This window comes from Cebus imitator, unplaced genomic scaffold (assembly GCF_001604975.1).
Source record: "Cebus imitator isolate Cc_AM_T3 unplaced genomic scaffold, Cebus_imitator-1.0 Scaffold85, whole genome shotgun sequence".
Classification (NCBI taxonomy): Eukaryota; Metazoa; Chordata; class Mammalia; order Primates; family Cebidae; genus Cebus; species Cebus imitator.
Genome location: NW_016107400.1, coordinates 5,996,139 through 6,008,265, shown reverse-complemented (window position 1 = coordinate 6,008,265; position 12,127 = coordinate 5,996,139). Strand labels below are relative to the sequence as shown.

Genomic DNA, 12,127 nt, shown 5'->3' with positions numbered 1-12,127 from the left:
TAAACCCTTAGGCCTTCTTCAAATTCCTTACCAAAAAAGAAAGGAGGCTTAATTCCAGATTAAGAAAATACATGCTGTTGTTATTATTATTATTTTAAGAGACAGAATCTTGCTTTGTTGCCCAGGCTGGTCTCAAACTCGTAGGTTCAAGTGATCCTCCCACCTCCATCTCCCAAAGTGTTGAGATTACAGGCATGAGCCACTGCACCTGTCCTGAATTTGTTTCTTAACTCTGAAAGTATTTTGTAGATTCTTTAAGATTTTTTACGCATAAGATAATGTCATCTGTGAACAGAGATAACTCTGTTTTCAATTTGATGCCTTTTATTTCTTTTTCTTGTCCAATTGCTCTGGCTAGGACTTCTGGTACTTTGTTGAATAGAGAGGCAAAAGCAGGCATCCTTATCTTGTTCCTGTTCTTCGGTGAAAAGCTTTCAATCTCTCATCATCAGATATCACATTAGCTGTGGGTTTTCATGTATGGCCTTTATTATGTGGAGGAAGTTTTCTTCTATTCCTAGTTTATTTAGTGTTTTTCTCATGAAGGGGATAGGATTTTGTCAAATATATTTTCTGCATTAATTGAGGTGTTCATGTATTTTTTTCCTTTCATTCTGTTAATGTGGTATATACAATTGATTCATTTTAAAAATTAGAGATTTATAACATTTTTTATTTTTTAAGGCTGGTCTCAAACTCCTAACTTCAAGTGATCTTCCTGTTTTGGCCTCCCAAGTGCTGGGATTACAGGGTTGAGCCGCCGTGCCAGGCCTTGATTCATTTTTGTATAGTTGATTCATTCCCACATTCCTAGGTGAATACTACTTGGTCATGGTTTATAATGTTTTTTAATATGCTGCTGAACTCAGTTTGTTGAAGATGCTTGTATGTGTATTCATAAGGCATGTTGGTTTGTAGTTCTTTTTTTTGTTGTTGTTGAGATGGAGAATTGCTCTGTTGCCTAGCCTGGAGTGCAGTGGGACCATCTCAGCTCACTGTAACCTCCACCTCCCAGGTTCAAGCAATCCTTCTGCCTCAGCCATCCAAGTAGCTGGGATTATAGTCGTGCACCACTGCGCTCAGCTAATGTTTTGTATTTTTAGTAGAGATGGGGTTTCACCGTGTTGGTCAGGCTGGTCCCAAACTCGTGACCTCAAGTGATCCGCCTGCCTGGGCCTCCCAAAGTGTTGGGATTACAGGTGTGAGGCACCACGCCTAGCCTGTAGTTCTTTTCTTGACTTTGTCTCTTTTAGTATCAGGGTAATGCTGGCTTCATAGAATGAGTTGGGCAGTGTTCTGTATTAGTTTGTTAGTTGTTTCCATAATAAACTACCTCAGACTGGGTAGTTTAAACAACATAAATTAATTTTCCCAAAGATCTCAAGCCCAGAAGTTCAAGATCAAGGTGTTCACACGATTAGTTTCTTCTGAGGCTGGTCTCCTTGACTTACACATGGGCATCTTTTTCCTATGTCTTTCCTTTCTATTTGTCAATGTCCTAATCTCCTCCTCTTAAAAGGACTCCAGTCATATTGGATTGGAGCTGACTATGTGATACTGTATCACTTTTATTACCTCTTTAAAGGCCCTGTCTCCAAAGATAGTAACATTCACAGAATTTTAACATAGGAATTTTAGGGGACACAGTTCAGACCATAACATGTTTTCTCCTCTTCAAATTTTTTGAAAGTCTGCTAGACGGGTTGTTGTTAATTCTTCTTTTAGTGCTTTCTAGAATTCACCAGGGAAGTTGTCTAGTTCTGTTATTTTGTTAGGAGTTTTTTGATGACTGATTTAATGTTCTCATTAGTGATAGGTCCATTCAGAGTTTCTTTTTTTTTTTATTTTTTGTTTTTTTTTTTGAGATGGAGTCTCACTCTGTCACCCAGGCTGGAGTACAGTGGGTGCAATGTAATTTCACTGCAACCTCTGCCTCCCGGGTTTAAGTGATTCTCGTATCTCCTAAGTTTTTTGCATTTTTAGTGGAGGTTAGATTTTGCCATGTTGCCCAGGCTGGTCTCGAACTCTTGACCTCAGGTGATCCACCCACCTTAGTCTCCCAAAGTACTGGAATTATAGGCATGAGTCACCACACCCGGCCTATTCAGAGTTTCTATTTTTCCTTAAGTTGGTTTCTTCAATATATTATGTTTCTAGGAATTTGTTCACTTCATTTAGGTTATTCAGTTTGTTGGCATACAGTTGTTCTGTTCATAGTCTCATAATTATTTTTATTACTTTTTTTTTCAAGTTTTATTTTTAGTTGACTAAAAATTTAAATTGTATAGTTTTTTTATTTCTGCAAAATTGGTGGTCATGTCCTCACTTTCATATCTGATTTTTGTAATTTGAGTCCTCTCTTTTTTTGTTAGTTTAGGTAAATGTTGTCAATTTTGTTGATCTTTCCAAAGAACCAACTTCTGTTTTTTTTTTTAATTGATTTTTTATTCTCTATTTTATTCTCTGCTGTCATCTTTATTATTTCCCTCTTTTTGCTAGCTTTGGGTATAGTTTGCCTTTCTTTTTCTAGTTCCTTAATGTGTACTGTTAGCTTGTTGGTTAGAGATATTTCTTTTTTAAAATTCTATGTGTTTATGGCTATAAATTTTCCTTAGCACTACTTTCACTGCATCCTGTAAGTTTTGATATGTTGTGTTTTCATTTGCCTCAAGTTATTTTCTAATAAAATTTTGCATTTTATTGGTTTTACAGTTTTTAAATGTTTGCCTTTTTGGCCTTAGAGTTGCTAGCTACAGCTTTTATTTTTTATTTTATTTCTTTATTTTTTGAGACAGAGTCTTGCTCTGTTACCTAGGCTGGAGTGCAGTGGCACAATCTCAGCTCACTGCAACCTCCGCCTCCCAGGTTCAAGCAATTCTCCTGCCTCAGCCTCCCTAGTAGGTGGGATTACAGATGCACACCACCACTCCCAGCTAATTTTTGTATTTTTAGTAAGGACGGGGTTTCATCATGTTGGCCAGGCTGGTCTCGAACTCCTGACCTCAAGTGATCCACCTGCTTCAGCCTCCCAAAGTGCTGGGATTATAGGCATGAGCCACTGTGCCCAGCAAGAACAGCTTTTATATCTCATTTCATGTTTATTCATATTAAAGATGCATTATTTAAAAAAACTATATAATCAACACTTGGGCTGTCTGTGAGAACCTCCCTCTAAATGGACTGTTCATTATCCAAGTTTTGCCCAAGAGATCTAAAGAATGGGAAAAAGGCCGGACATGGCAGCTCATGCCTGTGATCCCAGCACTTTGGGACGCTGAGGCAGGTGAATCACAAGGTCAGGAGTTCAAGACCACCATGACCAACATGGCGAAACCCCGTCTCTACTAAAAAAAAAAAAAAAATACAAAAAATTAGCTGGGCGTGGTGGCATGTACCTACTTGGGAAGCTGGGCCAGGAGAATTGCTTGAACCTGGGTGATGGAGGTTGCAGTGAGCCAAGATCGCACCATTGCACTCCAGCCTGGGTGACAGGGCAAGACCCCGTCTCAAAGAAAAAAAAAAGGATGGAAAAAAAGACAATGAATAAGTGAATTTATAATCTAAATGGGTCTAGATACACTATTCCTGGTGAACCTTAAGAATAATCGAGAAATCCATGTAGACTGAAGATCTCTGTCAAGGGGAAAGCTGGCTTGTAGGCCAGACAGCAACTGTGCTTCAAGATTCTTACAACTCTGATTCAATTAAGTACTCTCTTCTTTCATTCTATTTTATTCCCTAGCTCCCACTCCCCAGTGTCTCCACTGTCATAGTCCTCTCTCTCTATTTTTTTTCTTTTGAGATGGAGTTTCGCCCTTTTCCCCCAGGCTGGAGTGCAATGATGTGATCTCGGCTCAGTGCATCCTCTGCCTCCCGAGTTCAAGCTGTTCTCCTGCCTCAGCCTCCCAAGTAGCTGGGATTACAGGTGCCTGCCACCATGCCTGGCTCATTTTTCTATTTTTCAGTAGAGACAGCATTTCATCATGTTGGCCAGGCTGGTCTCAAACTCCTGACCTCAGGTGATCTGCTCACCTCAGCCTCTCAAAGTGCTGAGATTACAGGTGTGAGCCACCATGCCTGGCCCATAGTTCCCTCTCCAGTCAATTTTTTGTGACCATTGGAAAAAAATGCTACATGAATGCATTTGTTCGATTTGAAAATAGTTAGACACTTGGGTCACTGATAGACATGAACTTGCCAGTTGCTCTGGGCAGGTTGCAAGTTCCAAGTCTTGCCAGTTTACTTTACTTTCTGAGCATGTTCACATTTGCCAAGGAAAGCTTTGGGCTTATAGCTGTAAACTAAGCCATTTTTAATCTATCAGGGAAGATCCTTTTGGGCTGACCCAGGAGACAGCTTCTTTAAACGGTGCCGTGGCTCACACCTATAATCCCAACACCTTGGGAGATTGAGGCAGGAGAACCGCTTGAGGCTAGGAGTTTGAGACCAGCCTGGGCAACATAGTGAGACCCTGTCTCTATAAAATTAGTTAGGTATGGTAGTGCGCCCATAGTCTCAGCTACTTGGGAGGCTAAGGTGGAAGGATCACTTGAGCCTGGGAGTTTAAGGCTGCAGTGAGCTATGATTGTGCCACCGCACTTCAGCCTGGGACCTGTTTCCAAAAAGTTTTTAATTTTTAATTTGCATTTATTTTTGTTTTTTCTGAGACAGAGTCTCGCTTTGTACCCAGGCTAGAGTGCAGTGGTGCAATCTTGGCTCACCGCATCCTCTGCCTCTGCCTCCCGAATAGGAGATTGCAGGCACGCACCATCATGTCTGGCTAATTTTATGTTTAGTAGAGATAGGGTTTCGCCATGTTGGCCAAACTGGTCTTGAACTCCTGGCCTCAAGTGATCTACCCAGCTTGGCCTCCCAAAGTGCTGGGATTACAGGTGTGAACCACCATGACTGGCCTCTCAAAAAAGTTTTTTAAAAATGGTAGGCTCGGCTGGGTGCGGTGGCTCAAGCCTGTAATCCCAGCACTTTGGGAGGCCGAGGCGGGTGGATCACGAGGTCAAGAGATCGAGACCGTCCTGGTCAGCACGGTGAAACCCTGTCTCTACTAAAAATACAAAAAATTAGCTGGGCATGGTGGCGCGTGCCTGTAATCCCAGCCACTCAGGAGGCTGAGGCAGGAGAATTGCCTGAACCCAGGAGGCGGAGGTTGCGGTGAGCCGAGATCGCGCCATTGCACTCCAGCGTGGGTAATAAGAGCGAAACTCCGTCCCCCAAAAAAAAAAAAATGGTAGGCTCCTACTTGACTGCATGTTCCAAGGCAGGTATACCTCTCTCTCACTGCAGGTTTTCCAGAAGCCCCATGAAGTGGTGACGGTGCTGCTGATTCAGACCCTGGGGGCCCTCACGCCCTCGCTGCCCTCCTGCATCAGCAGTGGCGTGGAGAGGGCAGGGCCAGAGCAGGAGCTCACCAGGCTGCTGGAGTTCTACGACACCACTGCCCACTTCGCCAAGGGCTTGGAGATGGCGCTGCTCCCCCACCTATGTAAATATTCCTTCCTCCCAGCTCTCCAGCTTGTCTTTACTCGCTCTTTCTGAAGCTTCTGGGGCCTGGGTTTGTTTGCCTTTTCAGATGACTGATTTTACAGAAATGGAAGGGATCTGTGTTTTCCTTCTCAGCAGATGTGGAGGGCTTTTCCATGAAAACGTTGCCATCATGGGAATACTTGTTTAATATACTTGCCTGGCTCCAGTGCTGCCTGGGTGCTTTACATGCTTTGGGGAAGTGATGGACACCTCTCTGGGTGCTTGGGATGTAAAAGAGGCATCACAGCGAGGCAGGTAGATTTATGGCAAAGAGTTGGTGGCAGATTACACCAGGAGGCAAGTGTATTGCTCATCCTTTGAAGTCATCATGAAGCATCAGACAGTTCAACCTCAAAAGTCAGTTTTAGAGAACAAATACGCTACAGGGGCTTCCTTCCTCCCTCCTTCCCTCCCTCCCTCCCTTCCTCCCTCCCTCCCTCCCTTCCTTCCTTCCTCCCTTCCTTCCTTCTTCCCTCTCTTGTTGCTGCTTCCCAGATTCAAGTGATTCTCCTTCCTCAGCCTCCTGAGTAGTAGCTGAGATTACAGGTGTGCATCACCACACCCGGCTAATTTTGGTTAGGCTGGTCTCCAACTCCCAACCTCAAGTGATCCACCTGCCTCAGCCTCCCAAAGTGCTGGGATTACAGGCGTGAGCCAGGTTGCCTGGCCGCTACAGGGGCTTTTTGAAGAAGCGACAGCAAGTGTCCCAGAGCAGGGGAGCTGTGCTAAGAGTAAAGGTGGTCATAGAGAAAATGAGCTTTCTCCGGTGGCTGACTGAGAGAAGAGCACCCCTTGCTCCCATTTGGGTAAACAACACCTGGTGTGTGACATTCTCCAAGCTCTTTCCCATTTATGCTAAAAGCTTCATAAATTTTTAAAGAACACAGACCCCATGACTCATGCTGCTGTCAAATCAGGAAATCCCTTCAGGAAGGCCTTGTTCTGCTGTTTGGCTGCCGTGTGTCACTAACTTGGTTTATTTAATAGTTATTCTCTTTAATTACATTTGTGCATAATTGCCTCATACGTTCCAGGGAGTGTGTTTATTGTTCAGATTCCTGATGACTCATCGGTGTTTTTGGCACACTTACAGGTCAGGCTTTAGTTATGGGAAAGGCCCGCTGGATGTGGGCAGCTTCCAGGGTACCGTGTTGCCTTTGCAGAAGTGGCAAAGGAGAGTTGGAAGAGTTGGGCTAAGGAGAGTTGTTTGCAGCACAGCGGGACGAAGGTGGAGCAAGGAACGGCTGCATCCTTCCCCTGGGGTGGATGTAGTAAAGAAGAGAACCACCCTTGAGACACATCTAGCAGTGCTTTGCTAGTCAGCCACGGGATGAGTCTCACTCTGTCACCCAGGCTGGAGTGCAGTGCTGCAATCTCAGCTCACTGCAACCTCTGTCTCCTGTTCAAGCAATTCTTCTGCCTCAGCCACCCGAGTAGTTGGGACTACAGGTGCGTGCTACCACACCTGGCTAATTTTTGTACTTTTTAGTAGAGATGGGGTTTCACCATGTTGGCCAGGCATGTCTTGAACTCATGACCTCAGATGATCTACTTGCCTGGGCCTCCCGGAGTGCTGGGATTATAGTAAGTGTGAGCCACTGTACCTGGCCAGGACTTTAATTTTTTTTTTTTTAGACAGAGACTTGCTCTGTCATCCAGGCTGGAGTGCAATGGCATGATCTCGGTTCACTGCACCCTCTACCTCGCGGGTTCAAGCAATTCTCCTGCGTCAGCCTCTCGAGTAGATGGGATTACAGGCACCCACTACACGCCTGGCTAATTTCTTTTGCATTTTTAGTAGAGATGGGGGTTTCACCATGTTGGCCAGGTTGATCTCAAACTCCTGACCTCAAGTGATCTGCCTACCTCAGCCTCCCAAAGTGCTGAGATTACAGGCATGAGCCACTGCACCTGACCTAGATTTCTGATGATCCTTCTTGAGATTTTAACTTTAACGTTCTTTGGAAACACACAAAAATAAAAATTAAAAAGAGAGCAAGAACAACCCATAAAGTCATCTGTCAGAGCCACCAACAACACTGTTTGCACCATTAACACAAATATACATTGCTTACAAAATATTATATAAATATTTAATATCTACCATATAAATATTATATAATAAATATGGAATGTAATATATATTTAATATATACTTTTATATGTTAGCATGTAATTACATATTATATATATAAATATCTTAAAATATTGGCTGTAGACAGTTTTATATTTTCTTTTCTTTCTTTCTTTCTTTTTTTTTTTTTTTTTTTTTNTTTTGAAGACAGAGTTGTGCTCTGTTGCCAGGCTGGAGTGCAATGGCACGATCTTGGGTCATTGCGACCTCCGCCTCCCAGGTTAAAGTGATTCTCCTGCCTCAGCCTACCAAGTAGCTGGGACTTCAGGCATGCGCCACCACGCCAGCTAATTTTTGTATTTTTAGTAGAAACAGGGTTTCACCATGTTGGCCAGGATGGTCTTGATCTCTTGACCTCATGATCCACCCGCCTTGGCCTCCCAAAGTGCTGGGATTACAGGTGTGAGCCACTGCGCCCAGCCATATTTTTATTTTTTGAAATGCTAAAAATAATATAAAGACCATTTCTGATATAGTTAAATGTTTTCCTAAGACATAGTTTTGTTGTTTTTTGTTTTTTCAAGACAGGGTCTTGCTCTGTTGCCCAGGTTAGATTGTATTGGTGCTTTCACAGTTCACTGTAGCCTTGTACCTTCTGGGCTCAAGTGATTCTCTGAATTCAGCCTCTTGAGTAGTTGGGACCACAGGCTAATTTTGAAATTTTTTGTACAGACAGGGTCTCCCTATTTTGCTCAGGCTGGTTTCAAACTCCTAGGCTCAAGCGACTCTCCTGCCTTGGCCTCCCAAAGTGCTGGGATTACAGGTGTGAGCTACCACACCCAGTCAATTTACTACATTTTTTAATCACTATGATGTATAAAACTATTATGAACTGTTTTATACATTAGCTTTTGAGCCTACCTCCAATTATTCCTTAGGATAAGTTTAAACTTGTAGTTGCTCAGAAATGAAGAATGTGAAGATATTTGTCACATTTTGTTCTTTAGAAAGTGTTCACCAGTTTTCTTATCTATCAGTAGTGAACGAAGGTGCCTGTGTTTCCGCGCCCTCACCAGCACGAGACTTTTTTCTCCTTTCCTTGCCAGGTTCTTAGACAATTACTGATATATCATTTTAGTTTTTCACTTTAGTTATTAGGGAGTTTGAAAGTCACATTATATAAAGTATCTTTTCTCTTTTGAATTGCTTATTTTTTAGCCTGTTACTCTGGGAGTTTAACCTTTTTCTTGTTAATTTTTAAGAGCAATTTATTTAAAATAATATATTATTAAATATATTATAAAAAGCAACAAAAGTGTGTATTATAAGAATTAATGATATAGAACTCTATGACACAAAATAGCTCTCCTGTAATCCCACTTTACCCACTGTTACGAATTTGGTGCACATTTCTGAAAGATTCTTATATAGTGAGAAATTTTTCCCATTGTTTATCAAATATGTTATAAATGTATTTTCTAACTTTTAATTTTACCTTTAACATTTTTTCTATTATTTTAATAGTTAATACATGTATCTAATACAATTCAAAATGGAAAAGATTATGCAATATAAAGTAAATTTAAAAAAATTTAGGTTGGCTTTATCATTATAGAAAAAGTTGGAAATACAAGGAAGGAAAAAAATAAATAATCCTCAACCTGCCATTCAGAAATAGCATTTTGGACCAGGCATGGAGGCTCACACCTGCTCCAAACCTCAGGAGGCTGGGTTGGGAGGATCACTTGAGCCTGGGAGGCAAAGGCAGCCGTGACCTGTGGATGCACCACTGCACCTTAGTCTGGGGGACAGAGTGAGACCCTGTCTCAAAAAAAAAAAGAAGAAAAGAAAAAAGAACTAACACCTTGGATTCTATACATGTGCAGATTTGATTATTACCACATTAGACACATTACTTTACCTAATCTCTACAAAACCTTGTAAATTGGTGTCAGAAATCGAGACCAGTAAACTTTTGCTGAGTGAGTATTGAAGGAGATGCAGCAGTTTAACTAGATGAAGAGGGGAAGGGAAGAAGATGGTCCTTCCAGACAGAAGGATCAGCATGTGACCAGAGGAAGCTTTTAGGAATGGAGAGAAGGCTGAGAGTTGGAGGAAGAGGGAAGGAGGATGAGATTGTAGAAGTAGTAATAAAACTAGCTGGAGGAGGGGACCAGAAGGATGTGAGGACACCAGGAAGTAGGCTATTACATTTACTAATCCCCTGCTGAGACTATGTCCAAAGCTTTCTGATTCTGGGCCATGTTTCCATGAACATCCTTCTCTCTCTGTGTATTTGTTGATTTATTTGAGATGATTTTCATGAATCGAATTGCTGTGTTGTACAATATGCACATTTACATTTTGATACAGCATGTTTTAGATTTTTATATGGTTGAACATAGGAATTTTTGGAATGCCTTGGCTATGGGGTATACTTTTGTTTTTTTGTTTCTGTTTTGAGACAGAGTCTGGCTCTGTCGTGCAGGCTGGAGTGCGGTGGTGTGATCTCGGATCATTATAATCTCTGACTCCCGGGATCAAGTGATTCTCCTGCCTCAGCCTCCCAAGTAGCTGGGAACATAGGTGCATGCATCTCGCTCTGTCGCCCAGGCTGGAGTGCAATGGCAGCTAAATTTGTTTTGTATTTTTAGCAGAGACGGGGTTTCACCATATTGTCCAGGCTGGTCTCAAACTCCTGACCTCAAGTAATCCACTCACCTTGACCTCCCAAAGTGCTGGGATTACACATGTGAGCCACCGTGCCCTGCCTGTGGGGTATCCTGTTTCTGTGAAGTCCTAGGAACACATGGCATGGGAAATGTTCTTCCTGTATTGCCTTTTTTCTGTGGCAATTCTTTTTTTTTTTTTTTTGAGGTAGAGTCTTAGAATCTTACTCTATTGCCCGGGCTAGAGTGCAGTGGTGCGATTTTGGCTCACTGCAACCTCCGCCTCCCAGGTTCAATCGATTCTCCTGCCCCAGCCTCCTGAGTAGCTGGAATTACAGGTACCTACCACTACACCTGGCTAATTTTTGTATTTTTAGTTGAGATGGGGTTTCACCATAATGGCCAGGCTGGTCTCCAACTCCTGGCCTCAGGTGATCCGCCTGCCTCAGCCTCCCAAAGTGCTGGGATTACAAGCGTGAGCTATTGTGCCCAGCCTCTGTGGCAATTCTTGAACCTGAGCTTGATGAGGGTTATCTTTTGAAGGGATTCTTATCCATGGTGGGTCATGGGATTTAGGGGGTTGGTGTCTTCAATATTGCTTTAGGCAAATCTGTGCAAAGCCCAAATTTATCCAGATATTTGCTGGACTGATTGTAGAAGAAGCTTCCATGAATGCTAAAAGCTGCTTAACAAAATGTAGTCCCCTTTGGAGATCCCACGGGGAAAGTTCTAGTAGAGTGCCTCTCGATTGTTGCTTTCCCACAGTTAATTTCAGATTCTTTGTTCCTTATCATTTCTGATTCCCTAAAGATGAACACAATCTGGTAAAAGTCACGGAACTGGTGGATGCTGTGTATGATCCATACAAACCCTACCAGCTGAAGTATGGCGACATGGAAGAGAGCAACCTCCTCATCCAGATCAGCGCCGTGCCTTTGGTAAAGTCACAGTGCGTCCTGGGGTCACTGAGGAAGCATTCTGTTAGCCAGGCTGTTGGCCACGTCTGAAGGAGGGCTGGGGTTTGGGATCCGGTATGCAAAAATATGGGCTTTAAGGGCTTGTGGGCTCTTGTAATCCAAATGTAAAACGAGACCGTGTGTTTGCTACCAATTTTCTATAATTGATGGTTCGGACAGGGTCTCCATCTGTTGCTCAGGCTGGAGTGTAGTGGTATGATTACAGCTCACTGCAGCCTCGACTTCCCAGGCTCAGGTGATCATCCTGCCTCTTCCTCCTGAGTAGCTGGGACTACAGGCATGTGCCACCACGCCTGGCTCATTTTTGTAATTTTTTGTAGAGACAGGGTTTCGGCATATTGCCCAGGCTGGTCTCAAACTCCTGGGCTCAAGCAATCCACCCACCTTGTTCTTCTAAAGTACTGGAATTAGAGGCATGTGCCACCCCACTGGTCCCCAGTTTTCTGTTTAAAATCCCCATTGAAGGTTTAACAAATTGAGAGGCTTAAATCTTTTGGGGATAAGTTGATTATCTCCCTGGTTTAGTGATTTCTTATTAAGGTGGTCTTTTGTTTAAGGAAAATATGCAAATGGACACAGGAGCATAGACTCATGGGGATGCTGCAGGGACAGGTTCACTGTATGGGCACCAGGGGTGGAACTGAGGCCATTTCCATTTCAAATATTATTTTGTTTTCAAGTCATAAGGTTGTCTAGCATGAGATGCATTGACATTTCAGAATTGATCTTATAGTAGTTCAAATCTACTTCCTCTTACCATTTTTTTGTTTTCTAGGGATATACCTAGAAAATCTGTTGCACTTCAGTGACATTCTTGCCCTGAAAGAAGCATTTTCCTTTTGCTACTTTTTTTTTTTTTTTTTTTT

The 12,127-nt window shown here is 42.7% G+C and overlaps 1 protein-coding gene across 1 annotated transcript in view; it reads left to right on the top strand.

Moving 5' to 3' along the window:
- Nucleotides 1-12,127, top strand: part of COG7 (component of oligomeric golgi complex 7) — a 72,937-nt gene that overhangs the window by 26,431 nt on the left and 34,379 nt on the right. The window contains exons 7-8 of the mRNA XM_037740616.1: nucleotides 5,302-5,500; nucleotides 11,095-11,222. Of these exons, the coding sequence (XP_037596544.1) occupies nucleotides 5,302-5,500; nucleotides 11,095-11,222 (327 nt within the window). The remainder of the gene's footprint in view (nucleotides 1-5,301; nucleotides 5,501-11,094; nucleotides 11,223-12,127) is intronic.